The sequence below is a fragment of the Heterodontus francisci genome, chromosome 36 (genome assembly GCF_036365525.1).
Source record: "Heterodontus francisci isolate sHetFra1 chromosome 36, sHetFra1.hap1, whole genome shotgun sequence".
NCBI lineage: Eukaryota > Metazoa > Chordata > Chondrichthyes > Heterodontiformes > Heterodontidae > Heterodontus > Heterodontus francisci.
In genome coordinates, this window is record NC_090406.1 from 21299718 (window position 1) to 21325824 (window position 26107).

The 26107-nt window shown below is 44.6% G+C and overlaps 1 protein-coding gene across 1 annotated transcript in view; it reads left to right on the forward strand.

Moving 5' to 3' along the window:
• Positions 1-26107, forward strand: part of mfsd12a (major facilitator superfamily domain containing 12a) — a 79039-nt gene that overhangs the window by 20240 nt on the left and 32692 nt on the right. The window contains exons 2-3 of the mRNA XM_068016314.1: positions 13586-13796; positions 15214-15346. Of these exons, the coding sequence (XP_067872415.1) occupies positions 13586-13796; positions 15214-15346 (344 nt within the window). The remainder of the gene's footprint in view (positions 1-13585; positions 13797-15213; positions 15347-26107) is intronic.

Genomic DNA, 26107 nt, shown 5'->3' on the forward strand with positions numbered 1-26107 from the left:
CAGATTGAACCAGGCCACATAGCTGACCAAAAGGTCACGGAGCAAAGGCAAACAATATGTTAATGGTGTGTTGAAAGACAAAGCATTAGTACAGATTAGGTGTGAATACACTGAACATTGAACAGCAGCAAGTGCAAACCTGAAGAAAAACAACCTGAAAAAAACAGTGGGTAAGCAAACTGAACAAACTAAGATGAAATGAAATAAATGCAAAAAAAGATTGTAAAAAATGTAAGAAGGAATGTAAAAAAGGGAAGAAAAAATAACACAAAATGAAAGTAAAATGGGGGGGCTGTCATGCTCTGAAATTATTGAACACAATGTTCAGTCTGGCAGGCTGTAGTGTGCCTAATCGGTAGATGAGATGCTGTTCCTTGAGCTTGCGTTGATGTTCACTGGAACACTGCAGCAATCCCAGGACAGAGATGTGAGCATGAGAGCAGGGGGGAGTGTTGAAATGGCAAGCAACCGGAAGCTCAGGGTCCTGCTTGCGGACTGAGCGGAGATGTTCCGCAAAGCGGTCACCCAGTCTGCGCTTGGTCTCCCCAATGTAGAGGAGACCATACTGTGAGCAGCGAATACAGTATACTACATTGAAAGAAGTACAAGTAAATCGCTGCTTCACCTGAAAGGAGTGTTTGGGGCCTGGGATAGTGAGGAGAGGGGAGGTAAATGGGCAGGTATTACACCTCCTGCGATTGCAGGGGAAGGTGCCCTGGGACGGGGACGAGGTGGTGGGGGTAATGGAGGAGTGGACCAGGGTGTCGCGGAGGGAACGATCCCTTCGGAATGCTGACAGGGGAAGGGAGGGGAAGATGCGACTGGTAGTGGCATCACGCTGGAGGTGGCGAAAATGGCCGAGGATGATCCTTTGGATATGGAGGCTGTTGGGATGAAAAGTGAGGACAAGGGGAACCCTGTCACGGTTCTGGGAGGGAGGGGAAGGGGTGAGGGTAGAGGTGCGGGGAATGGGTCGGACACGGTTGAGGGCCCTGTCAACCACAGTGGGGGGAAATCCTCGGTTGAGGAAAAAGGAGGTCATATCAGAAGCACCGTCATGGAAGGTAGCATCATCAGAGCAGATGCGTAGGAGATGGAGAAACTGGGAGAATGGAATGGAGTCCTTACAGGAGATAGGGTGTGAAGAAGTGTAGTCGAGGTAGCTGTGGGAGTCGGTGGGCTTATAATGGATATTGGTAGACAACCTATCCCCAGAGATGGAGACAGAGAAGTCGAGGAAGGGAAGGGAAGTGTCAGAGATGGACCATGTAAAGGTGAGAGAAGGGTGGAAATTGGAAGCAAAGTTGATAAAGTTTTCTAGTTCGGGGCGGGAGCAGGAAACGGCACCGATACAGTCATCAATGTACCGGAAAAAGAGTTGGGGGAGGGGGCCTGAGTAGGACTGGAACAAAGAATGCTCGACATATCCCACAAAAAGACAGGCATAACTAGGACCCATGCGGGTACCCATAGCGACACCTTTTCCTTGAAGGAAGTGCATGGAGTTGAAGGAGAAGTTGTTCAATGTGAGAACAAGTTCAGCCAGGAGGAGGAGGGTGGTGGTGGATGGGGACTGGTTGGGCCTCTGTTCCAGGAAGAAGCGGAGAGCCCTCAAACCATCCTGGTGGGGGATGGAGGTGTAGAGCGATTGGACGTCCATAGTGAAGAGGAGGCGGTTGGGACCAGGAAACTGGAAATTGTCAAAATGACGTAGGGCGTCAGAAGGGTCACGGATGTAGGTGGGAAGAGACTGGACCAGCGGAGAAAAGATAGAGTCCAGATAGGAAGAAATAAGTTCAGTGGAGCAGGCTGACACAATGGGTCTGCCGGGACAGTCCCGTTTGTGGATTTTGGGAAGGAGGTAGAAGCGGGCTGTCCGGGGTTGTGGGACTATGAGGTTGGAAGCCGTAGAGGGAAGATCTCCAGAGGAGATGAGGTCAGTGACAGTCCTTCGGACGGTGGCTTGATGTTCGGTGGTGGGGTCATGGTCCAGAGGGAGGTAGGAAGAGGTGTCTGAGTTGGCGTTGAGCTTCATGACTTGAGCAACATGTATTATCGAGCATCTGGTTTAGAAACATAGAAAATAGGAGCAGGAGTAGGCCATTCAGCCCTTCGAGCCTGTACTGCCATTCAATACGATCATGGCTGATAGTCTAAACTCCGTACTCTATAGAAACATAGAAAACAGGAGCAGAAGTATCCTGTGCAAATAGGTTTATTTTTCGCGAGATTTGCAACATGGTGGATAATTTGACAATACTAGGAATCCTCTTGTGGTGTTTTGATACTTCTGTGTTGCCCTTTAGTGAAAATGTATTGAGTTTTGAACATATCCTAGAGTTCTAGCTGCTTTGACTGTGGAACATAGGAGCAGGAATAAAAAAGGAACATAGGAGCAGGAGTAGGCCAATGGAAGGAGCAAAAGCTGTGGTTATTAGTGGAACTCACTTTAGGTTGAGGTAGCCTGGACCTCATGCTGAGTCAGGAGACAGACCTCTAACTGAATCAGCTGTGTTTGTTGCTGTGGTGGTTGGCTGGTCCTGGGGCATCCATCAGTTGGAGCAGATGGAAGGGTGTGACGTTGCTTGGGAGACAGGAGCCTTGCCTTTAGCTGAAAGATAATTACTTCTCTTGACTTTTTTTAAAAATAAAAGTTACTTTTTGAGCAGAAGTAGTAATAGGAATGCTAAATATGGTCTCGAGAGTTTCTTCATTCTAGAGAAGTGAAAAGAAAATGCGTCAGTTCCTTCTCTAGTTGTCATACCCCTCGAGGGAGAGCATCATTGAAGCTCGCTGTCTAGCCTTGTGTGTAAAAACCTCAGATTTTGTGAAGGCTGTCTGCATCTGTGGAGCCATTCCCAAAACCTTAACCGATTGTGTAGAACTCTTTCTGGCAAGTGTGTGAATTCAAAATTGCTCTTGAATACGACTTCAACACAGTGTATACTGAACACCCATTTTCTGGGATTCTTATCTATGCTGTTGTCTTTGTTCGTAAGATGTGTGAGGATATCCTGTGCTGATTTTACCAGTTTTCTTTTTTAGCTGCATTTAGTGCCTTCTCTCCACTCAGCAGTGATGTATTATCCTCGAACTCCCCAGAAACTTGTGATCTCCAATGCAAACCAGGGTCTTTCCACTCTCGCACAAATGTGGTGTAGCTTTAAAAGCTTAAACCTCATGTTCAACCTGGGCTCAGGCTAAGTACATTTGGTGCACTTAAGTTTTGAGGGCTTCAGAAAATAAGGTGCATGGTAGAATTTGCACATAAGGCTGTCACTTACATTTACAGAATATGAAGAAATTGGGTAACCAGAAAGCAAGCAGCGTAAAAGGTTATTGGATGTTTACTTAATAGAATGGTATTTATTCCCATTGCAAATTTTAAAAAAAATTATAAATGTTGAAATTACAATGTGCCTCAGACAGATTCTGAGAAAGGTCATTAATGTTTTGGGCATGTACACTTTTTTTCATTCTGACAGATTACACACCAGATATGTTACTGTGTCCTTTTTTCTCTTTTCTGATCTGTTTCTTTTCTGGCACTTTCTGCTTTTGTATTTGCTGTCCCTCAGTGACATAAAGCATGAGGCTCAGCTTTCTACTGCGTTTCTACAGTTTGTTACCTTGTTTTAGCAAAGCTGACTTTGTTTATCTCTGGCCGAGTAAGGCTTTTGGTGGCACTATGGTACTTTTTTTTTTATTTAAACTGGTTTAAATAATAAAGTATTTCCCATTATTAGTCATTAAAGTTTCCCCTCTGCACAAAATGTCTGATTGCTCAACGTGATTGTCATATGCAGCCTCCAGTGGAAGCAAGAAAATTACATGGGGACTTCCTGAAACATTTAATATCCTAAATTGGCTATTCAATACACCTAAAACAGAACTTGTGTGGTTCATCGCAAGTTGCTTCAGGAATCGAGGGCTGACAATCCAGGAAATGCTTGAACGCTGTCTAATGAATAGTTCTGTAGCATCTAAGGCATAATCCAGGAAACAGGACAGCAGCCTGTCTTTGGATTGGAGGGTCGGGGAGCAATGTTGTGTTTTTGGCAGAGGTTTTAAATTGTCTGAGAAGTAAGGGGAATGCGAACTTTTGTTATCGATTTTTCAGATGGGCTAGGTTAGATTTGTTGGATTCCATACTTCCTACTTGTAATGCACATGCAGATTGCTCTTGTTATTGTACTTGTCATTTTCACACTTCTCCGCGCAACCCCCCCCCCCCCCCCCCCATCTCCCCACCGTTGTACTTTTTTAAGATGCTATTCTTGAAACTGTTGGAATCACATTTCATATTGTGACATTTATTGATATCAAAGTTGAGACTTCAGAACAGTCCCCAATTGTATCTGTATTAAGCACCTTTGCACAAAATGCTGCTGCAGAAACAGCTCCAAATATGTTGGCTGTTTTATGAAAATGGGAATGCTGAGTTTTTAAAAGGCTGTCTCTATACAGCATCATAAATTCATAAATTAAGTGATGGGACCTAAAATGATGGTTTTCAGTGTTGGGAAACCCAACCCCTGCTACAGCCTGACTGCTCAGGCACTCTAGATTCTGAAAAAAGAGTGTCTTCTAGCAAGAGAGAACTTAACACAGAAAATGCTTTAGAATATACAGTGGCTATTATGTGCAATATATGCAATATATGTGGGTGTTCTCGCACCCACACTTTTTGGGATTTTCTTCTCCCTGCTGCTTTCACATGCGTTCAAATCCTCTGAAGAAGGAATTTTCCTCCACACAAGATCAGGGCGCAGGTTGTTCAACCTTGCCCGTCTAAGAGCGAAGTCCAAAGTACGGAAAGTCCTCGTCAGAGAACTCCTCTTTGCTGACGATGCTGCTTTAACATCTCACACTGAAGAATGCCTGCAGAGTCTCATCGACAGGTTTGCGTCTGCCTGCAATGAATTTGGCCTAACCATCAGCCTCAAGAAAACGAACATCATGGGGCAGGACGTCAGAAATGCTCCATCCATCAATATTGGCGACCACGCTCTGGAAGTGGTTCAAGAGTTCACCTACCTAGGCTCAACTATCACCAGTAACCTGTCTCTAGATGCAGAAATCAACAGGCGCATGGGTAAGGCTTCCACTGCTATGTCCAGACTGGCCAAGAGAGTGTGGGAAAATGGCGCACTGACACGGAACACAAAAGTCCGAGTGTATCAGGCCTGTGTCCTCAGTACCTTGCTCTACGGCAGCGAGGCCTGGGCAACGTATGCCAGCCAAGAGCGACGTCTCAATTCATTCCATCTTCGCTGCCTTCGGAGAATACTTGGCATCAGGTGGCAGGACTATATCTCCAACACAGAAGTCCTTGAAGCGGCCAACACCCCCAGCTTATACACACTACTGAGTCAGCGGCGCTTGAGATGGCTTGGCCATGTGAGCCGCATGGAAGATGGCAGGATCCCCAAAGACACATTGTACAGCGAGCTCGCCACTGGTATCAGACCCACCGGCCGTCCATGTCTCCGCTATAAAGACGTCTGCAAACGCGACATGAAATCGTGTGACATTGATCACAAGTCGTGGGAGTCAGTTGCCAGCATTCGCCAGAGCTGGCGGGCAGCCATAAAGACAGGGCTAAATTGTGGCGAGTCGAAGAGACTTAGTAGTTGGCAGGAAAAAAGACAGAGGCGCAAGGGGAGAGCCAACTGTGCAACAGCCCCGACAAACAAATTTCTCTGCAGCACCTGTGGAAGAGCCTGTCACTCCAGAATTGGCCTTTATAGCCACTCCAGGCGCTGCTTCACAAACCACTGACCACCTCCAGGCGCGTATCCATTGTCTCTCGAGATAAGGAGGCCCAAAAGAAAGAAAGAAAAAGAAAAGAATGTTCTTTTAAAAATGGGGAAATTAGAATTCTGTGTGCATGGTTTCCCTAACCCTAGGTGTGCTGAACTGTAATTGTAGATGTTGTGGGATCACTTGTGGACAGCCTGACCCTTGATCTGACGATGTTTCTATCATGCCTGCAAATGAGACATTTCTGCCATTTTAAACTGTTTGTTGGCCAGGACTTGAATCACCATCAACAAGTAGTATTTTTATATGGCACCTTTTTATAATGTAGTGAAACATCTCCAGGTACTTCTCAGGAGCATCATCAATCATAATCTGACCCCAAGCCATGCAAGGAGATATTGCAGAAGGTGACCAACAGTGTGGACAACAAGTTAGGTTTTAAGGAATGATTGAAAGGAGGAGGTAGAAGCAGAGAAATTTGGGGAGAATGACTGCTGATGGTGAATCAAAGGAAATTGGGGATGGACAGTAGGCTAGAATTGGAGTAGTGCAAGAGGGTTGTAGGGCTGGAGGAGATTCAAGGTGGGAGGGGTGCTGGTTTCATGGTGAAGTTATGGAGGGAGGTGAACACAAGGATGAGAACTTTAAAAAAAATTTGAAGTGTTGCCAGAACCTAGTTGATTAGCTGTCATTAATGGGACGATCTTGTTTACTTTCTATGGGCCTTTCCAACTGAAAACAGATGGAATGTTAAGATTGAGCCTGTCATACTCATTGGGTTCCTTCAAGATTTATTGGCTAATAAAAGTTGGGCAACTAGAAATCCATTTGTTCTTTTAACCTGACCACATAGCAACAATTTGCCTCGTACGTTGTATCACTTGGGTAATCTTGTGCATAGAATAAATATGCTGTTGGAGTTTCTGCTAATCCACTGATTCTCAACTATTTGCTTCTGAGCCACCCCCCCACCCCTCCACCTTCTGTGTTATAAACAGTCCATAGACCCACTTACCTTGGTAACATAAGTATTTTTCTGTATAAAAAATTATACAATTAAACATTCTTTCTTAATATGCAACTTGTTCCTGGTACTGAGCAACAATTCTGTCAAGACATGGTGGGATCTTTGACAAGCGCACACGTGTATCATGGTCGGTGTTCATACTGGTCTGGTATGTTGTTTTCAGTTGTCTTTGCTGAAAATCCAGCTTTGCTTCAGTAGGTTGCTCAAAATGGGACTAAAACTTTCAGTGCTGCAGAAGAGGAAGTACTATATTCATCGGAGCACTCGCTCTATTGAAACTTTTTAGCCTCGCGCATGGCAATAATTAATTCACAGAATGTCCGCTTCACGCCATCCAGAAACATTGGGAGGGGGCAGTGTGGGGGGGGGGGGGGGGTGCGCAGGAGAAAGAGTGTTGGGAGACAATAGTTATAAATCAAATACAACTGTCAACAATTTCAATTTATATAGTGCCTTTAACGCAATAAAACGTCCCAAAGTGCTCCATAGAAGCATTATTAAAAAAAGGTATGACGCTGAACCACAAAAGGAGATGAGTTCAGATGACCAGAATCTTGGTCAAAGAGGTATATTTTAAGAAGTGTCTTAAAGGACAGCAAGGTGAAGAGAGAGAGGTGTAGGGAGGGAATTCCAGAGCTTGGGGTCTAGGCAACTAAAGGCATAGCCACCAATGGTGGAACGATTGAAAATCAGGGATGCACAACAGGCCAAAATTAGGAGATTCAGATAGCTTAAGGTTGAGGCTGGAGGAGATTAGAGGTAAGGAGGGGTGAGGCCTAGGAGGGATTTGAAAACCAGGATGAGAATTTTAAAATCAAGATGTTGCTTGACTAGGAGCCAGTGTAGGTCGGTGAGCACAGGGTGAACGGGACTTGGTCATCTAAAATGCTGCTGCACCTCGAGTTTACGGAGAGTAGAATGAGGGGAGACCAGCCAGGAGTGCGTTGAAATAGTCAAGTCTAGAGGCAACAAAGGCACAAATGAGGGTTTCAGCAGCAGGTGAAATGGGGCAAAATTAAACAGTGTTACGGAGGTGGAAATAGGTAGTCTGAGTGATGGCACATATGAGGTCGGAAGCTCATCTCTGGGTCAAATGTGACACCAAGGTTGTGAACAGACTGGCTTAATCTCACTGCCAGGGAACGAGATGGAGTCTGTTGCTAGGGAATGGAGTTTGGAGTGGGGTCTCAAACATTGGCTTCAGTCTTCCCAGTATTTGATTGGAAGACATTTTCTCCTCATCCAGTACTGGATGTTAGATAAGCAACATGGTTTTAGCAACAGTGGAGGAGTCAAGAGAGGTGGTGGTGAGGTAGAGTTGAGTGTTGTCAGCACGCACATGAAAACTAACACTGCTTTCGGATGATGTCACCGGAGGGGCAGCCTATTGATGACAAATAGGAGGGGGCCAAGGATAATCCTTGGGGGGGGGGGGGGGACCAGAGGCAGCAGGAAGAGAAGCCATTGCAAGTGATTTTCTGGCTATGACTAGGTAAGAATGGAACCAGGTGAGAGCAGTCCCACCCAGCTGGATGAAAGTGGAGAGGTGTTGGAGGGGGATGGCGTAGTCAACAGTGTCAAAAGCTGCAGACAGGTTGAGTAAGACGAGGAGGAATAGTTTGCCTTTGTCACAGTCACACAGGATGTCATTATGACAGAGCTTTGAGAGAAAGATGTGTGTTCAGGGCTAGGGCATAAAATAACATTCTATTATTGGATCGAAACAGTGAAAAGTGTATTTAAATATAGTTACCGGGTTAGTTTCAATGCTGAACTTGGTAAATGAATTGTTGGCTCGTGAGCGAGAGGTGAGGGATCAGCAAAGTCACATGACTAGTGTGGTTCTGACAATGATGGCTGCCAGTAAACCGTCAGTAATTGCTGAGCCAATCAGAGACCTGGATTGTTGGTATTGGGCCAAGTCACGCAGCAGCAGCTGACCCTTTGAAACCTCCTCGTGGACCCCGAGGGGCCTGTAGATTTCCCCGCCCCCAACCCTGGTTGAGAACACCTGCATTAATCTATTTTGGAGGATTTATGCCAATGTTTGTTAGACAAACGAATTAGAGAATACACAGTCAGATTTTTTAATTTAATTTAAATGGTTCATTTTTTTTTTAATGGCAGATTTAATCCAGAACACCTTTTGAAAGTTTAGGTTTGTGACCTTTTGCCAAATCAAACTGGACAGAGAAGGGGATTGGATTGTGACTTGTGCTTTTGGAGGTTTGTTTTATTGGCAGTGGAAATTTATTGAAATGTTTAATGAAGCAAAAACTTGGGTTTATATAGGGCTCTTCACATCCTGAGAATATCCCATAATATCTAAAGCTTCCATGTCAAGAGACCTCATATTAAAAAGGAGGATGGGCTATTTGTAAAATCATACTGTTAGAAATTTGTGCACTGGTTGCTCAAAGCTTTAATATTGTCTCAGGATACTGGTGCTGTAGAAACCTCCCTGCTTTGTGGTTTGGATTGTACAGCAGTCACAACAAGAAAAACATTTATACCCATATGATATTGAAAGTGTCTCCTGGGTGTTTGTTTCTAACTGCTATGCTCCTGTCCTGCTCAGGTCATTGGCAGGAAACGCATGTACAGGTCAGTTTATCTCTGTTTTGAAAAGAGATGCACTTCACTCAGCCGCTCAATTTGCTGGTGGCCAGAAAATTGGCAGCTTCAGTGCTGATGGTTGTTTTGCTGTTGGGTGGCCTGCTCCCTCTGTCTGCAGAAACACTCTTTTTGGTTGGCTTTGGAAGGTAGCAATTCCTAATTGCACAATAAAATATAAAGCAAGATACAATCAGTCTTGCATCATTACTCTTAGCATCCTGCTTCCCACAATACACAAAATTGAAACTAATCTACAAATCCCTTCATTGGCCCACCCTATCTTTATAACCAGCTCCTGCCTTCCAGCCCAAATCTTTTGTTGTAATTCCTGTCTATTCCTAGCCCACTGTCTCAGCCCTACATTGTGGAATTCTCGAAGCTTTTTCGTATTGCTACCCCTCACCCTGCCTTTAAAAGTCTCCTCAAAAAATATCTAGTTGGCTGTTCTTTCTGCATCTGCTGTGGCCTAAGTTAAAGGTTCCATATAAACTGTTGCTGTTACTACAACAATAACCCTGAACTATATTGCACTAGCTGATATAGCTAACTTAGCACAGGCTTTAATTTGGAGTCTTTCTGGTCTGTATAACTCCGTACCATAGCACATTCTGCATTTACCCACTGAGCTATACGGTAAGTGACTGTAAATTTAAAGCACACACTGTCAGCCACCTCATGCTTTCATTAAAAATGCTCGTTGCCTTACAACTTGTCAAGATTTATGCAGGGGAAACTATGCCTACAACTGCTGAAATTGTGGGAAGGATTCATGGCTTCCAGGGATCAATCGGTTGATTTTGTTTTTTTTAACTAGCAGAACAAAGCAGTAAATCTACAGAAGCTCAAGTCAAAAATGCCTCTGAACTGAACATTGATTACTGAAAGTGTTGTCACTTGGAATTGATCATTTTAATTTCAGAGAGCTGCTGCTGCATATTGGGCTGTGTTGCAGGTATTTACTCAACCTCAGATGTGAGCGTCTCTTACCTTCAAGTGACCTGGCTGTTGCCCATGTCACGGACGACTGCTGCTGACGTGGGACCTGGGAGCACTACAACAAAAGACTTTTTTTTTAGAAATCTTAATGTGGATTTCCATGTCTTTATGTGTATTCCTTTAAACCTCTCAAGACTGACTAAAACAACTACAACTTGCATAGCACTTCTTAGCACCAGTTTCAAGGCACTTTGCAGGAACATTATAAAACAAAATGTGACACCGAGCCATATACGCATATTAAGGAAATGACCAAGAGCTTGGGTAAAGAGGTAGGTTTTAAGGATAGTCTTAAAGGAGAAAAGTGAAGTGGAGTGATTTGGGGAAGCGAATTCCAGGGATTAGGGCTGAGGCGGCTGAAGACACAGCCATCAGTGGTGGAGCAATTAAAAACGGGAATGGGCAGGCGATCGGAATTAGATGACCACAGAGATCTTGGGAGATGAGGGGGAGGGGCGAGGCCATGAAAGCAAGGGTGAGAATTTTAAAATCGAGATCTTGCTTAATTGGGAGTCAATGTAGGTCAGCGAGCACGGGACGAGTGAATGGGAATTGGTGGGAGTGAGGACACGAGCAGCACCGTTTTAGATGATGTCATGTTTATGGAGGGTAGAAGGTGAGATGCCAGCCGGGACTGTTAGGTAATCAAAGCATGGATGAGGGTTTTGGCAGCAGCTGACCTGAGGTAGGGACAGAGTCAGGCGATGTTGGAGATAGAAATAGTCTGAGTAATGGTTCCGATATGTTGTTGGAAGCTTTATTTATTTATTTATATTTATTTATTTAGAGATACAGCACTGAAACAAGCCCTTTGGCCCACCGAGTCTGTGCCAACCAACAACCACCAATTTATACTAATCCTACATTAACCCCATATTCTCTACCACATCCCCACCATTCTCCTATCACCTACCTACACTAGGGGTAATTTTACACAGTGGCCAATTTACCTATCACCTGCAAGTCTTTGGCTGTGGGAGGAAACCGGAGCACCCGGCGGAAACCCACGCAGACACAGGGAGAACTTGCAAACTCCACATAGGCAGTATCCAGAACTGAACCCAGGTCGCTGGAGCTGTGAGGCTGTGGTGCTAACCACTGTGCCACCCATCTCCAGGTTAAATATGACACCAAGTTTGCGAGTAGTTTGGCTCGGCCTCAGACAGTTGCCAGGGAGTGGGATGGAGTCAATGGGCTGTGATCTGATGATACAGCTGACTTTTGGTATAAGGCTGTGCTTTTCACCTCTGCCTCGTGTCTGCTGTCCTTGGCAAAATTCAACCCACTTACTGCCTTTAGCTCTCTGCCTCCTTATAATGTTTTGTTTCTTTAAATTGGGTTTCCATGCCTAGGACCTGGTGTGTGTGTCTCAATTGCTGATCTCTTCCACATTTTTATAAAATAACTCTAAACATTAACATGGCACATTTATTGCCCATCTGTAGTTGTCTGAGAAAGGAGTGATTGGTCACCTTGAACCGGTGCTGTTCTTGTGATGGTGCTTTTTATGGAAATCCAGGATATTGACCCAACCACCATGAAGGAATGGTGACGCATGTCCAATTCAGGATGGAATGTGACTTGGGGGGTAATGTTCATGCATGTACTTTGATCATACTATTTATTACAGTTCTAGGTCAGGGGATATCATTGACATCAGCAACTTCAATTAATCTGCAGTCAATGCTTGTATTAAACAGAGAAAGTTATGTAGTAGGACCCTTTTTATAATTGCCTTTACTGTCTGCAGTTTCTACTTCACTATGTGTACTGCATTCATGAACCGATTTTACCGTGCAGTTTTTAACCAGCCGAAAATAATTGTTCAGGGTCCCCAGGAAGGCTAAGTCATACATAAGACTGGTCTGTTGAAATAGCTAATCTTTGAAGGTTGTTGGGCAAATATTTTGGAATGTGTCCTGAGTTGGATGTTTTCTAAGTACTTGGTAATTCCCTGCAATTATTAGGTTGCTAGGCAGTGAAATGATAACTCGCTTTGAATTGTGTTGCATTTTCACTGAGTTGAAAATTTATTTTCGTATTGAGTACCACTTATAGGGCTGAATTATACGCCGCCCCAGCGGGTCAGATGGTGGCATGGGGGCAGCGTAAAATTGAGCGAGAGGTTCCGGGAGGCCGACCCGCCCCGCTTCCGCAACTGGCCAAGTTTACAGCCTCAGACTGGGGGTGGGGGGGGCGGTGGGAAACAGCCTGTCCGTCCGAGGCCAATCAAGGCCCTCAAGGGGCCACTTAACGGCCCTCCTCTGTCTCCACTGGTATTTTACCCATGGCAAGCGGGCGTGCTGGGGACATGAAAGGCCACCCAGCAATAGCTGCCGGTCTTTCCGTGCCCGGGGGTTGCCATGGCAATCAGGCACAGGGTGCCTGATTGAGGGACACCCCACCTTACCCCCGCCCAAATGCCCACTCCAGCCTCACCGGGGAAGGACCGATCCTCCTGGTGAGACAACCTTAACTTACCTTCCCTCCAGGCTCCTTGGTGTCAGCTGGGCTGCAGTCCCAGCAGTGGCCACCACTCCCGGTGGCGCTGCTGGGACTAAGAGCTGCTGGCCTATTGGCCGGCAGCTCACCTGAGGCAGGACGGATCCCCGGGCTAGGCGGAAGCGGGTTCGCCACCAACTTTCATGTTGGTGGCGAATTCCCGTCTGCCTAAGGTAAAATTCAGCCCATATTCTTTGGATTCTTCATCCTCTCCAAAAGGAATCATTTAAAACTATAATTAGCCCCTAGTCTTTTAAGATGTCTTTGCCCCAGCCCAGATGCAACCTCTTCTTGGAATTGAAGCCAGCTAATAAAGTTCCCTATTCCACTTCTCCTTTTTCAGGTCTCGCCTCTTCACATCCCCCAGTACCTTCCTTCCCAATATTAGAAATATTTACAGAGGTTTCGGGATTAGTTTGACGGACTATGTCAGTTCTGCCCTCCAATGAGCAATAGCTGGAATAAAGCAGTAAATGTCTGTCCAAAAAGCAGATTTGATTGATTCTCTTCCCATCTCTGATGGTAGGACATATATATGATACATATACTGTATTATAGTCCATGTAAAATGAAGTTCAACATTTGTTCAACTAGTTTTCAGCTAAACTCCAGTACTCTCTCTCTTTGAAATTGTTGTATTGTAAGGATTTTTTTAATCCCTTTTCTCTTTTATTTTAACAGGGAGCTTCAGTGTCCTCCTGTCCTTTCCCTTCATTTTTAACCCTCCAGTGGGAAGTGGTGAAGACATTCCACAGTGGGCTGAGCTCATTTACTTCATTCCATTCATCGTTGTATTCCAGTTTGGGTGGGCTGCAACACAGATCTCCCACCTGTCCTTGATACCGGAGCTCGTTGCCAAGGACTATGAGAGGGTCGAGCTCACTGCTTTTAGGTAAAAAAAAAAAAAATTCTTCCTTGCTTTTTGTACTAGAAGAATGAGAGGTGATCTTATTGAAACCTAGAAGATTCTGAGAGGGCTTGATAGGGTAGATGCTGAGGGGATGTTTTCCCTCGTGGGGGAATCTAGAAGTAGGGGGCACACTTTAAAAATAAAGGGTCTCCCTTTTTAAGACGGAAATGAGAATTGCTTCTGAAGGTTGTTGATCTTTGGAATTCTCTTCCACAGACTGGTGGAGGCTGGGTCATTAAATATATTCAATGCTAACTTAAACATTTTTCATCTACAAGGGAGTCGAGGGTTATGGGGAGCAGGCAGGAAAGTGGGGTTACGGCTGCAATATTATCAGTCTTGATGGGCGGAGCAGATTAGAGTGGCTGAATGGCCTATTCCTGCTCCTATTTCTTATGATCTTACTTGCATCCTCAGTAGAATTCCCACCTGAACAAAAATCAGATTGACGTTCGCTGGTAGCCCAATCCTACTTTGGATGCTGGTCACGAATGTTAATTAGAACTGAGGTGGGTAATTTCCGCATTTGCTGCGGATGTGAAAAGATGAGAATGTAGCTCTTGAGCTTTTTTTTTTAGTAGTTGAGGAAATACCAGGAATCTAAACATGTCCATGTGTAAGATTCCATAGATTGGAAAAGGATTACAATCCTATCTCGAGCTCTGGGAAAGGTGCTGATTCCTTGAACGTCTTTGTCATATGTGCTGAGTGAACAGGGCTCAAGGTGAACATCAGAGTTAGGACTGAGAGCGTTCTGAATGGGAAAGTGTGGATAGTTGACTGGTGCTGCAGGTATGATATGTAAACTGCTTATTTAGAAACATGAAAATAACTTGATCTGAATTCCAGTTAAGTCTGTTCTAGTACTTCTGTCACTGGCAAACCACTTCCATGTAGAATTAGTGTACAGCAGAAAAATGGACCATTCTGTCTAACTGGTCCATGCAGGTGTTTATGCTCCATACAAGCCTCCTTCCACCCCTCTTCATCTAACCCTATCCGCTTAACATTCTGTTCCTTTTTGTGTTTATCTAGCTTTGCTTTAAAAGCATTATTTTCAAGTTTCTTTACAGCAGCAAATCTGAAATAATCCTACATTCTGCAAACTTTGCAGAAGGAAACTTTGCTTGCTGTTAATGAGTGTTCCTTTTTTAACCATTTTAGTGCTAAACACGTTCAACTTGGAACCAGTGTTTCTTTCTTTCTGCTTCAATAACATCCACAAGAAACTTCTTGCCAGTTTTTGCAGTGCTTTTCTGTTGTAAACACTCCTACTTCAAGTTTGCTCTGCTGCAGAAGTGGTCCTACAGCAACCTAGAGGAATGTTGAATTAAATTATTTGCAGGAGGATAGGTTTGATACTTGATTCTGTAGGAGTTATGTTTGTTTGTTCCTGCAGGAATGCTTTTACTGTTGTAGCCAATATTACAGTTTTTGGGATTGCATGGCTGCTGTTTCACTTTCAAGCTAAACAATCAAGAGATCCAAACGTTGATAACAATCTTGGAAAACAGGATATTCCGCTGTTCAGGGTAAGCAGCCAGTTAAACCGTTTTTTTTTCCAACTAACCCTTGACCATCTACCACTTCTGCCCCTCCAACAAAAATCTTAAAGTTTTCACCTCTTCCAAACACATTCACCAACTTTTGTTTTCTCTCGCAGCTTTTTAAAGTAGTAAAACATCCCAAGGTGTTTTGCAGGAACATTATTGGACAAAGTTTGACAGTTATGTAAGGTGATAATAGGACAGGTGACCAAAAGCTTAGTCAGAGGTAGGTTTTAAGGAGCATCTTGAAGGAAGTGAGGTTTAAGGACTTGAGACCCAGACAACTGAAGGCACTGTTTCCAATGGTGGACGGTGGGAGGTGGGTGTGCAGGAAATTGGGGATTCACCAGAGGCCAGAATTGGAGGAATGTAGAATTGAGTGTTGTAAGGCTTGAGGAGATTAGAGATGGGGAACTGTGCGATCATGCAAAGATTTGAACACAAGGACTGCACTGGAATATGTTTCCACAAACTGGGATTGCCTTCGGGTAAATTCCCCAAATGGGCAATTTTACATTTTCAGCTCCTGCTTTGTCACCTCTGGGTGTTTTAGGCCAATTGTAGTGACCCTATTGCTGCCCTAATCTATGTGACTCAGTATTGGTTCATTTTGGGCACTGAGCCATTGGAGAGTCGTTCCCTACCCACCCACCCCACACCTTTTTTTAAAATGGGGCGTAATAAAGTTTAGGGACAAATTTATTTGCGTAATCTTTTTTTTTTTAAAAACGTATTTTCCTATCTTTCTGTAATTCCCTTAAGATGTACATGCAAGTTATTAATCAATTTTCAGATTTCCTTAAGTGAAAAGTTACAGTGCTTCCAAAGGCAGAATTTGTGGAAGTCTGTTGTGATAATTTTAGGAGAAATTTCACCCACTCCCAGCAACCACGTGTTTTTGAATAATCAGTAGAAGTAGCCAGTAATACGAGTAAACCGGCAAACTATTGCTATGACTGGATATGACAGTGAAAGCTAGTCTAATGATGACCATGAAACCATTGTCGTTTTTTTTTTTTGGAAAAAAAACCACATCTGGTTCACTAATGTCCTTTTTTTAGGGAAGGAAATCTGCTGTCCTTACCTGGTCTGGCCGACATGAGTCCAGATCCACAGCAATGTGCTTGACTGTTGCATGCCCTCTGAAATGGCCGAACAAGCCACTCAGTTGTAACTAACCGTTACGAAGTCAATAAAGAATGAAACCGGACAGACCACCCGGCATCGATCTAGGCACTGGAAACGACAATGGCAAACCCAGCCCTGTCAACCCTGCAAAGTCCTCTTTACTAACATCTGAGGGTTTGTACCAAAGTTGGGAGAGTTGTCCCACAGACTGGTCAAGCAACGGCCTGACAGTCATACACTCAGAATCATACCTTACGATGTCCCAGACACTGCCATCACCATCCCCGGGTATGTCCTGTCCCACTAGAAGGACCGACCCAACAGAGGTGGCGGCACAGTGGTATACAGTCGGGAGGGAGTTGCCCTGGGAGCCCTCAACATCGACTCTGGACCCCATGAAGTCTCATGGCATCAGGTCAAACATGGGCAAGAAAACCTCCTGCTGATTACCACCTACTGCCCTCCCTCAGCTGATGACTCAGTACTCCTCCATGTTGAACAGCACTTGGAGGAAGCACTGAGGGTGGCAAGGGTGCAGAATGTACTCTGGGTGGGGGATTTCAATGTTCATCACCAAGAGTGGCTCGGTAGCCCCACTACTGACTTAGCTAGCGGAGTCCTAAAGGACATAGCTACTAGATTGAGTATGCAGCAGGTGGTGAGGGAACCAATGAGGGAAAAACATACTTGATCTCGTCCTCACCAATCTGCCTGCCACAGATGCATCTGTCCATGACAGCACTGGTAGGAGTGACCACGGCACAGTCGTTGTGGAGACAAAGTCCCGCCTTCACATTGAGGATACCCTCCATCGTGTTGTGTGGCACTACCACTGCGCTAAATGGGATTGACTTCAAACAGATCTAGCAATGCAAAACTGGACATCCATGAGGCGCTGTGGGCCATCAGCAGCAGAATTGTACTCCACCACAACCTGTAACCTCATGGCCCTGCATATCCCTCACTCTACCGTTACCATCAAGCCAGGAGACCAACCCTGGTTCAATGAAGAGTGCAGGAGGGCATGCCAGGAGCAGCACCAAGTATACCTCAAAATGAGGTGTCAACCTGGTGAAGCTACAACACAGGACTACTTGAATGCCAAACTGCATAAGCAGCATGCAATAGACTGAGCTAAGCGATCCCTTAACCAATGGATCAGATCTAAGCTCTGCAGTCCTGCCACATCCAGCTGTGAACGGTGGACAATTAAACAACTAACTGGAGGAGGTAGCTCCACAAATATACCCATCCTCAATGATGGGGGAGCCCAGAACATCAGTGCAAAAGATGAGGCTGAAGCATTTGCAACAATCCTCAGCCAGAAATGCCGAGTTGATGATCCATCGCGGCCTCCACCTGAAGTCCCCAGCATTACAGATGCCAGACTTCAGCCAATTTGATACATTCCGTGTGATATCAAGAAACTACTGAAGGCACTGGATACTGCAAAGGCTATGGGCCCTGACAACATTCTGGCAATAGTACTGAAGACCTGTGCTTCAGAACTTGCTGCACCCTGAGCTGTTCCTGTACAGCTACAACACTGGCATCTACCCTGCAATGTGGAAAATTGCCCAGGTATGTCCTGTACACAAAAAGCAGGACGAGTCCAACCTGGCCAATTACCGCCCCATCAGTCAACGATCAATCATCAGTAAAATGATGGAAGGTGTCATCAGCAGTGCCATCAAGCAGCACTTAGCAATAACCTGCTCAGTGACGCTCCGCTTGGGCGCCAGGGCCACTCAGCTCCTGACCTCATTACAGCCTTGGTTCAAACATGGATAAAAGTGCTGAACTCAAGGTGAGGTGAGAGTGTCTGCCCTTGACATCAAGGCAGCATTTGACTGAGTATGGTATCCAGGAGCCCTAGCAAAACTGAGATCAGTGAGAATCGGGGAAAACTCTTCACTGGTTGGAGTCATACCTAGCGTAAAGGAAGATGGTTGTGGTTGTTGGAGGTCAATCATCTGAGCTCCAGGACATTACTGCAGGAGTTCCTCAGGGTAGAGTCCTAGGCCCAACCATCTTCAGCTGCTTCATCAATGACCTTCCTTCAATCATAAGGTCAGAAGTGGGGATGTTCGCTGATTGAGGAGTCACGAATGGTGCTGAATATTGCACAGATACTGAAGCAGTCTGTGTCGAAATGCAGCAAGGCTTGGACTGATAAATGGCAAGTAACATTCGTGCCAGGCAATGACCATCTCCAACAAGAGAGAATCTAACCATGTCCCCTTGACATTCAGTGGCATTACCTTCGCTGAATCCCCCATTATCAATATCCTAGGGGTTACCATTGACCAGAAACTGAACTGGAGTAGCCATATAAATACCGTGGCAGCTCTCCACCAGCTTCTCGAGGGCAATTAGGGCTGGGCAATAAATACTGGCCTAGCCGGTGACACCCACATCCCATGAAGGAATTAAAAAAAAAAAAGTGGTCTTTCTAATTGTAGCAATAAGCATGATTAGAGGATAAAGTAGTTTGTATTAGTCTGAGTGCTCAACTGCTGAACAACTTGAATTCAGAATTATTCTAGTAAACATTTTGTTCCAAACTGAATTTGTTTATAAATTGCTTATCGTTACAGCACTCGGTGGGAGTGGGGGAGTTCTATAACCCCTAGCCTTGTTTCATTTAGTATTACAAGGCTCCAAATACAATTTCGCCTTGGCTCATCCATCAAGATCAAACTGATGGAATCATTTCAAAAGGGAATAAAAACTAAGTTCCAGATTTACATTCCTGTTTCAAGGCGGAAAATGCTGAGGACATTTTTTATGTGTAATCTCTGTGTTGTATTAAAAATCTTGCACCTCTAGCATTCCCTACCATGATAAACGTCCCAGTGGCGGAAAGCCTTAGGAACCATAGGTGCAAAGCAGCTGTGTTCCTCCTGTTTTCCTGTTCCTCCATCCTAATTGATTTTCTGAAAAGATTACAGAGATTGTTTTATGGGCATTTGAGAGATTGATCAAGACATTTTGACCTGTTTTGATCATTCTCTTTTTTTGGTGTTCACATCCCATCAAAGAATAATGGCAAGGCCAGAATTTGTTGCCCATCCCTAATTACTCTTGAAGGTGATGGTGAGCTGCCTTTTTTTTTTGAACCACTGCATGTGGTGTATGTACACCCACAGTGCTGTTAGGAAGGGAGTTCTTGGTTTTTGACCCAGTGAAGGAACGGTGATCTAGTTCCAAGTCAGGATGATGTGCGACTTGGAGGGGATCTTGCAGGTAGTGTTCCCATGCATCTCCTGCCCTTGTCCTTTTTAGGTGGTAGAGGTCACAGGTTTGGAAGGTGCTGATGAAGGAAGTTTGGCTGCAGTTGCTGCAGTCCGTCCTGTAGATGGTGCACGCTGCTGCCACTGTGCACCCTTAGTGGAGGGAATTAATGCTTAAGGTGGTGGATGGAGCACAGATCAAGCGGGCTGCTTTGCCCTGGATGGTGTTGAGCTTGTTGAGTGGTGGTTGAGCTGTATTCATCCAGGCAAGTGGAGAGTATTCCATCACACTCCTGACTTGTGCCTTGTAGAAGGTGGACAGGCTTTGTGGAGTCAGGAGGTGAGTTACTCACCACAGGATTCTCCGCCTCTGACCTCTTGTAGCCACAGTATTTGTATGGCTGGTCCAATTAAGTTTCTGTTCAATGGTAACCCCTGGGATGTTGGGGGAATTCAGCAATGGAAATGCCATTGAACGTCAAGGGGAGATGGTTAGATTTTCTTTTTCCAATAAGCTGATCATTTCCTGGCACATGTGTAGTGTGAATGTTACTTGCTGCTTATCAGCCCAAGCCTGAAGGTTGTCCAGGTCTTGTGGATGTGGACTGCTTCATTATCTGAGGAGTTGCAATTGGTTCTAAACACTGCAATCGATGGAGGGAAGGTCATTGAAGCAGCTGAAGATGTTTGGGCCTAGAACACTACCCTGATGAACTCTCGTAGCAATGTCTTTTGTGTTGGGCATGACTCCAACCTTTGGAGACTTTCCCCCTGATTTCCATTGACTTCAATTTTGCTAGGGCTGCCTGACGTTAGGGGCAGTCAGTCTCTCCTCATCTGATGTGTTTCACAGACTGACACCGTGCAGTATATTAGTGATCTGAATCTGTAACACAGGCACCAAAAGTTTGAGATTTGTTTGTGCTCATGGTATAAAGACAACAGTGCTTTGAAAATGAAGAATACTCCTGTTCTAGACACCCAGTAATGAATTGTCACAGGTCAGGCATCATATGATTATATACAAAGTAAATTTGTGTCTGTCTGCCTCAACAGCATACCCTGACTTTAAGTTCGGAAGAACTGTTGTCATTGTGGTACTTTCTATTTTCCACAGCAGTTGCCCTGTGGTTTTTCTGTGACTATCAATTTAATGCTGTATTAGGGAGAGTTTTGCACTGTGGCTTCAGCTGACTCGGAATGCAACATAGATAGGACTAGGAAAGGGGTTCTGCATGGGGAGTAAAAGCAGCTAGGGGCTAAATTTTTTAAAAGCAGATCTTATTTTCACAACCTCTAGTGGCGCACTCTTGGGTTGGTACACTCTGTCCCTTCCTGCCTTACTCAGATCGTCAATTCCCTCATTGCTACCTTGCTCTGTTGCCTTGTTCTCCCTCTCTTTAAATTATCACATCTTCCTTCACTTTTATGCCTCGCCCCCACGATTTAGTTTAAAGCCCTCTCTACCACCCTAGTTGTACGACTCACTAGAACATTGGTCCCAGCACAGTTCAGGTGAAGACCGTCCCAACAGTATAGGTCCCGCTTTCCCCGGCACCCCATGAATCAAAACCCATTTCTCCCACACCAATCTTTGAGCCATGCATGAAACTCTCTAATCTTATTTATCCTACCTCAATTTGCTCGTGGCTCAGAGGGCTTTAAACTAAATCGTGGGGGCGAGGCATAAAGTGAAGGAAGATGTTATAATTTAAAGAGAGAGAGAGAGAACAAGGCAACAGAGCAAGGTAGCAATGAGGGAATTGATGATCCGAGTGAGGCAGCAAGGGACAGAGTGTACAAACCTAAGTGCGCCAGCAGATAAGACTAGAGGTTGTGAAAATAATAAAAAGACAGAATTAAAGGCACTTTATCTGAATGCACACAGCATTCACAACAAGGTAGATGAATTGGCGACACAAATAGAAGTAAACTGGTATGATGTAATTGCCGTTGCACAGACATGGCAGCAGGGTGACCAAAGCTGGGAACTGGATGTTCAAGGGTATTCAACATTTAGGAAGGATAGACAAAAAAAGGGAAGGAGGTGGGGTAGCACTGTTAATAAAGGATGAGATAAGTGCATTAGTGAAAGAGGATCTTAAATTGAAGGATCAAGATGTAGAATGAGTTTGGGTAGAGCTAAGAAACAAGGGGCAGCAAAGTTTGGTAGGAGTTGTTCCATGGCCACCAAGCAATAGTGGCAATGTAGGGCGTGGTATAAATCAGCAAATTAGAGGTGCATGTAACAAGGGCAATACAGCAGTCATGGGCGATTCAATCTACATATAGACTGGGTTAAATCATAGAAAAATTACAGCATAGGAGGCCGTTCAGCCGGTCATGTCTGTGCCAGCCAGGAAAAAAAAACTGGCCGCCCAATCTAATCCCACCTTCCAGCACCTGGTCCATAGCCTTGCAGGTTACAGCACTTCAGGTGCATGTCCAGGTACCTTTTAAAATAATTGAGGGTTTCTGCCTCCACCACTGTTCCTGGCAGTGAATTCCACACACCCACCACCCTCTCGGTGAAAAGTTTTTCCTCATGTCCCCTCTAATCCTTCTACCAATCACCTTAAATCTGTGCCCCCTGGTAATTGACCTCTCAGGGGAATCTGGTCCTTCCTGTCTACTCTGTTTAGGCCCCGCATAATTTTGTACACCTCAATTAAGTCACCCCTCCGCCTCCTCTGTCCAAAAGAATACAACCCTAGCCTATCCAATCTTTCCTCATAGCTGCAACTTTCAAGCCCTGGCAACATTCTTGTAAATCTCCTCGACACTTCTTCCTCCAGAGCAATTATGTCCTTCCTGTAATGTGGCAACCAGAACTGTACGCAAGACTCCAACTGTGGCCGAACCAGTGTTTTATACAGTTCCAGCATGACGTTCTATACCTCGGCCAATAAAGGAAAGCAATCCATATGCCGCCTTCACCACTTTATCTACCTGACCTGCTACCTTTTAGAGACCTGTGGACATGCGCTCAAAGGTCTCTCTCTCCTCTTCTACCCCTCTACAATAACCTTCCATTTATTGTGTATTCCCTTGCTTTATTTGCCCTCCCCAAGTGCATTACCTCACATTTCTCCGGATTGAATTCCAATTGCCACATTTCCACCCACTCGGCCAAACCATTGATATCATTCTGGAGTCTACAGCCACCCTCTTCATTATCAACTACATGTCCAATTTTTGTATCATCAGCAAATTTCCCAATCATGCCGCACATCTTCGTCCAAATCATGTAATATATTACATTAATACATAATACATTAATATATGAACCTAATTAGCACTAATGCTACGGAGGATGAATTCCTGGAATGTGTACAAAATAGTTTTCTAGAACTATGTTGAAGAACCAGCTATTTTAGATCTGGTATTGTGCAATGAGAAAGGACTAATTAATCTTGTAACAGAGCCTTTAGGGAAGATTGACTATAATAGAAATTTACTTTAAGTTTGAAAGTGATGTAGTTCAATCGGAAAGTAGGGTTTTAAATCTAAACAAAGGAAGTATGGCATCAAGGAGCTGTAGCAAAACTGAAGTCAATGGGAATCAGGGGGAAAACTCTCCACTGGTTGGAGTCATACCTAGTGCAGAGGAAGATGGTTGTGGTTGTTGGTCAATCATCTCCGCTGCAGGACATCACTGCAGGAGTTTCTCAGGGTAGTGTCCTAGACCCAACCATCTTCAGCTGCTTTATCAATGATCTTTCTTCAATCATAAGGTCAGAAATGGGAATGTTCGCTGATGATTGTGACTCCTCAGATACTGAAGCAGTTCATGTATAAATACAGCAAGTCCTGGACAATATCCAGGCTTGGGCTGATAAATGGCGACATTCGTGCCAGGTAATGACCATCTCCAACAAGAGAGAATCTTACCATCTCCCCTTGACATTCAATGGCATTATGATCACTGAATCCCCCACTATCAACATCCTGGGGTTACCAATGACCAGAAACTGAACTGGAGTAGCCATATAAATACCGTGGCGACAAGAGCAGGTCAGAGGCTAGGAATCCTGCGGCGAGTAACTCTCCTCTTGACTCCCCAAAGCCAGTCCACCATCTACAAGGCACATGTTAGGAATGTGATGGAATACTGTCCACTTGCCTGGATGGGTGCAGCTCCAACAACACTCAAGAAGCTTGACACCATCCAGGACAAAGCAGCATATTTGGCACCCCATCCACAAATATTCACTCCCTCCACCACAGAGGCAGCAGTGTATACCATCTACAAGATGCACTGCAGCAATGCACCAAGGCTCCTTAGACAGCACCTTCCAAACCTGCGACCTCTACCACCTCGAAGGACAAGGGCAGCAAATGCATGGGAACACCACCACCTGCAAGTTCCCCTCCAAGTCACACACCATCCTGACTTGGAACTATATCGCCATTCCTTCACTGCCGCTGGGTCAAAATCCTGGAACTCCCTTCCTAACAGCACTGTGGGTGTACTTACCTCACATGGACTGCAGCGGTTCAAGAAGGCAGCTCACCACCACCTTCTCAAGGGCAATTAGGGATGGACAATAAATGCTGGCCTGGCCAGTGCCACCCACATTCCATTAATGAATTTTTTAAAAACTTCCCTTATTTTCTATGTTCCTATGCGTTATTCTGAGACTGCCAAACTCCATTAACACGCGACCAGCAACAAACTTTATATCCAGGCCAAACTAGTGAGATTAAACTTGTTGCCTGAGATGAAAAGCAAGCATATAATGCACTGTGCCCCTTGCCCCCTAGGTCTCCATGGAGAAGTAAATTTTCTGGTCATTGTTGCTCCAAATGATCAGGAATGAACCAGTGCCTTGAATTTTGCCGTGATTCAGAGGAGTTTAGTCTCACTGGCTCAGAGGCTGTGGAGATCTACCAGCACCACACCATCTCCCAAGACAGTGGCCTGCTTATCAGTGATATCCTGGCTACCCCAACTCGAGAAACATGTCACCACCTTCACTGTAGTCAACCTACCCAGCAAGAACAGTAGCATGTACTGACCTATCATTAAAAACAATTATCTGACAAATAGCAGCAAGAACATGTAATGACCTATCAGCAGTAAGATCCTGCCCACTTCCCATGCTCCACCACATATAAATTTACCTCTTCCGCCCGTCTCAGTCATTTCTCCAGACGAAGGGCAGAGTACACTGCCCAAAATGCCAAGGCCTACCAGTTCTTCTAAGAACTCTTTTCTTTTAACAACTGCTCTTTTTGGAGCAAATTCACATGGTGTAAAGAGTTTTTTTTTTAAAAAGGAAATCTTACTCTATGTATATCTCACTTTTGTAGACTTCAAATGGGGATATTTGCAATTTCTGTTTCCCTCATTACTAGTCAATTTCAGAAGCTGCTCAATCTCATTCACAAAAGACACAATCTTTCTTTTTAAAAACCCTCTTCAGTTTCATGAGCATTATTCAATTATCTCATCCTCTCTATGTAGTAACAAATGCTGAGGATCTCTATTAGTGGAGTTAGGCTGACAGGAATTGCTCAACTCTGAGGGAGTTCAAGTAACACAAAAGTAGCCATTAACCACACTTACTAATGCAGCTTCCTCTCCACATCAAGCTCTGTGACCTCTCTAACCCCCCAAAGCTTGATTTTAAAACAAAAATCAAAGAAATACAGAAAAGACTGCAATTTATTTAAAATGGGTTTTGATCAAACTTCAATATTAAATTTCCAATTTGAGCTTTTAATCTGTTTCTGTCCTTCATGCTGTCATGGAATCTGCAGGACTCTGGGGGAGTGTGTGAGAAGCTGTCCTCTGAACAGATGGCTTGTTGAATGTTCTACTAGCTGCACAGACCTTGATTACAAAGATTGTTGCTTTCTCTGGAACAGACTGTCCTTCCAGAAATTTAAACAAAAACTTCAGTTTTCTGGGGGAACTATAACTGGTTGGAACCAGATAAAAAGGCAACACAGCCATCCAAGCTCTGATGGCAGAAAGGCGGTCTTTTCAGGCAGATTGAAGACTGGAGCTTGGAGCAGTTTCCAGTTATTTAGAGTAACTGGCCAGGTCTGGTTATACAGTGCACGGTTTGTCACTGAAGGGCACGGATAAAGCTAAACTGGTTAATCCACGCTGTCAACCCTGTCTTGAGCAGAACTGACTAAGTTCTGAAGAAGCATGCCTTTTTTCATAAAGACAGTACCTGTGGAGTTTGGGATTAAAGGGGAATTGCTGTCAGTTGGGAATTGGTGGCTGCATCTTGGAAGACAGGATCTGGAGATCTACCTGAGGAATTTGAGTTTAAAGAACTCTCACTGTAATTAGGTGCCTTACATGCTGAGTGGACTGCCCAGTAAATCTGAGCTCCATCTTTGTTGTATCTGATAGTGAATGTGCAATTTG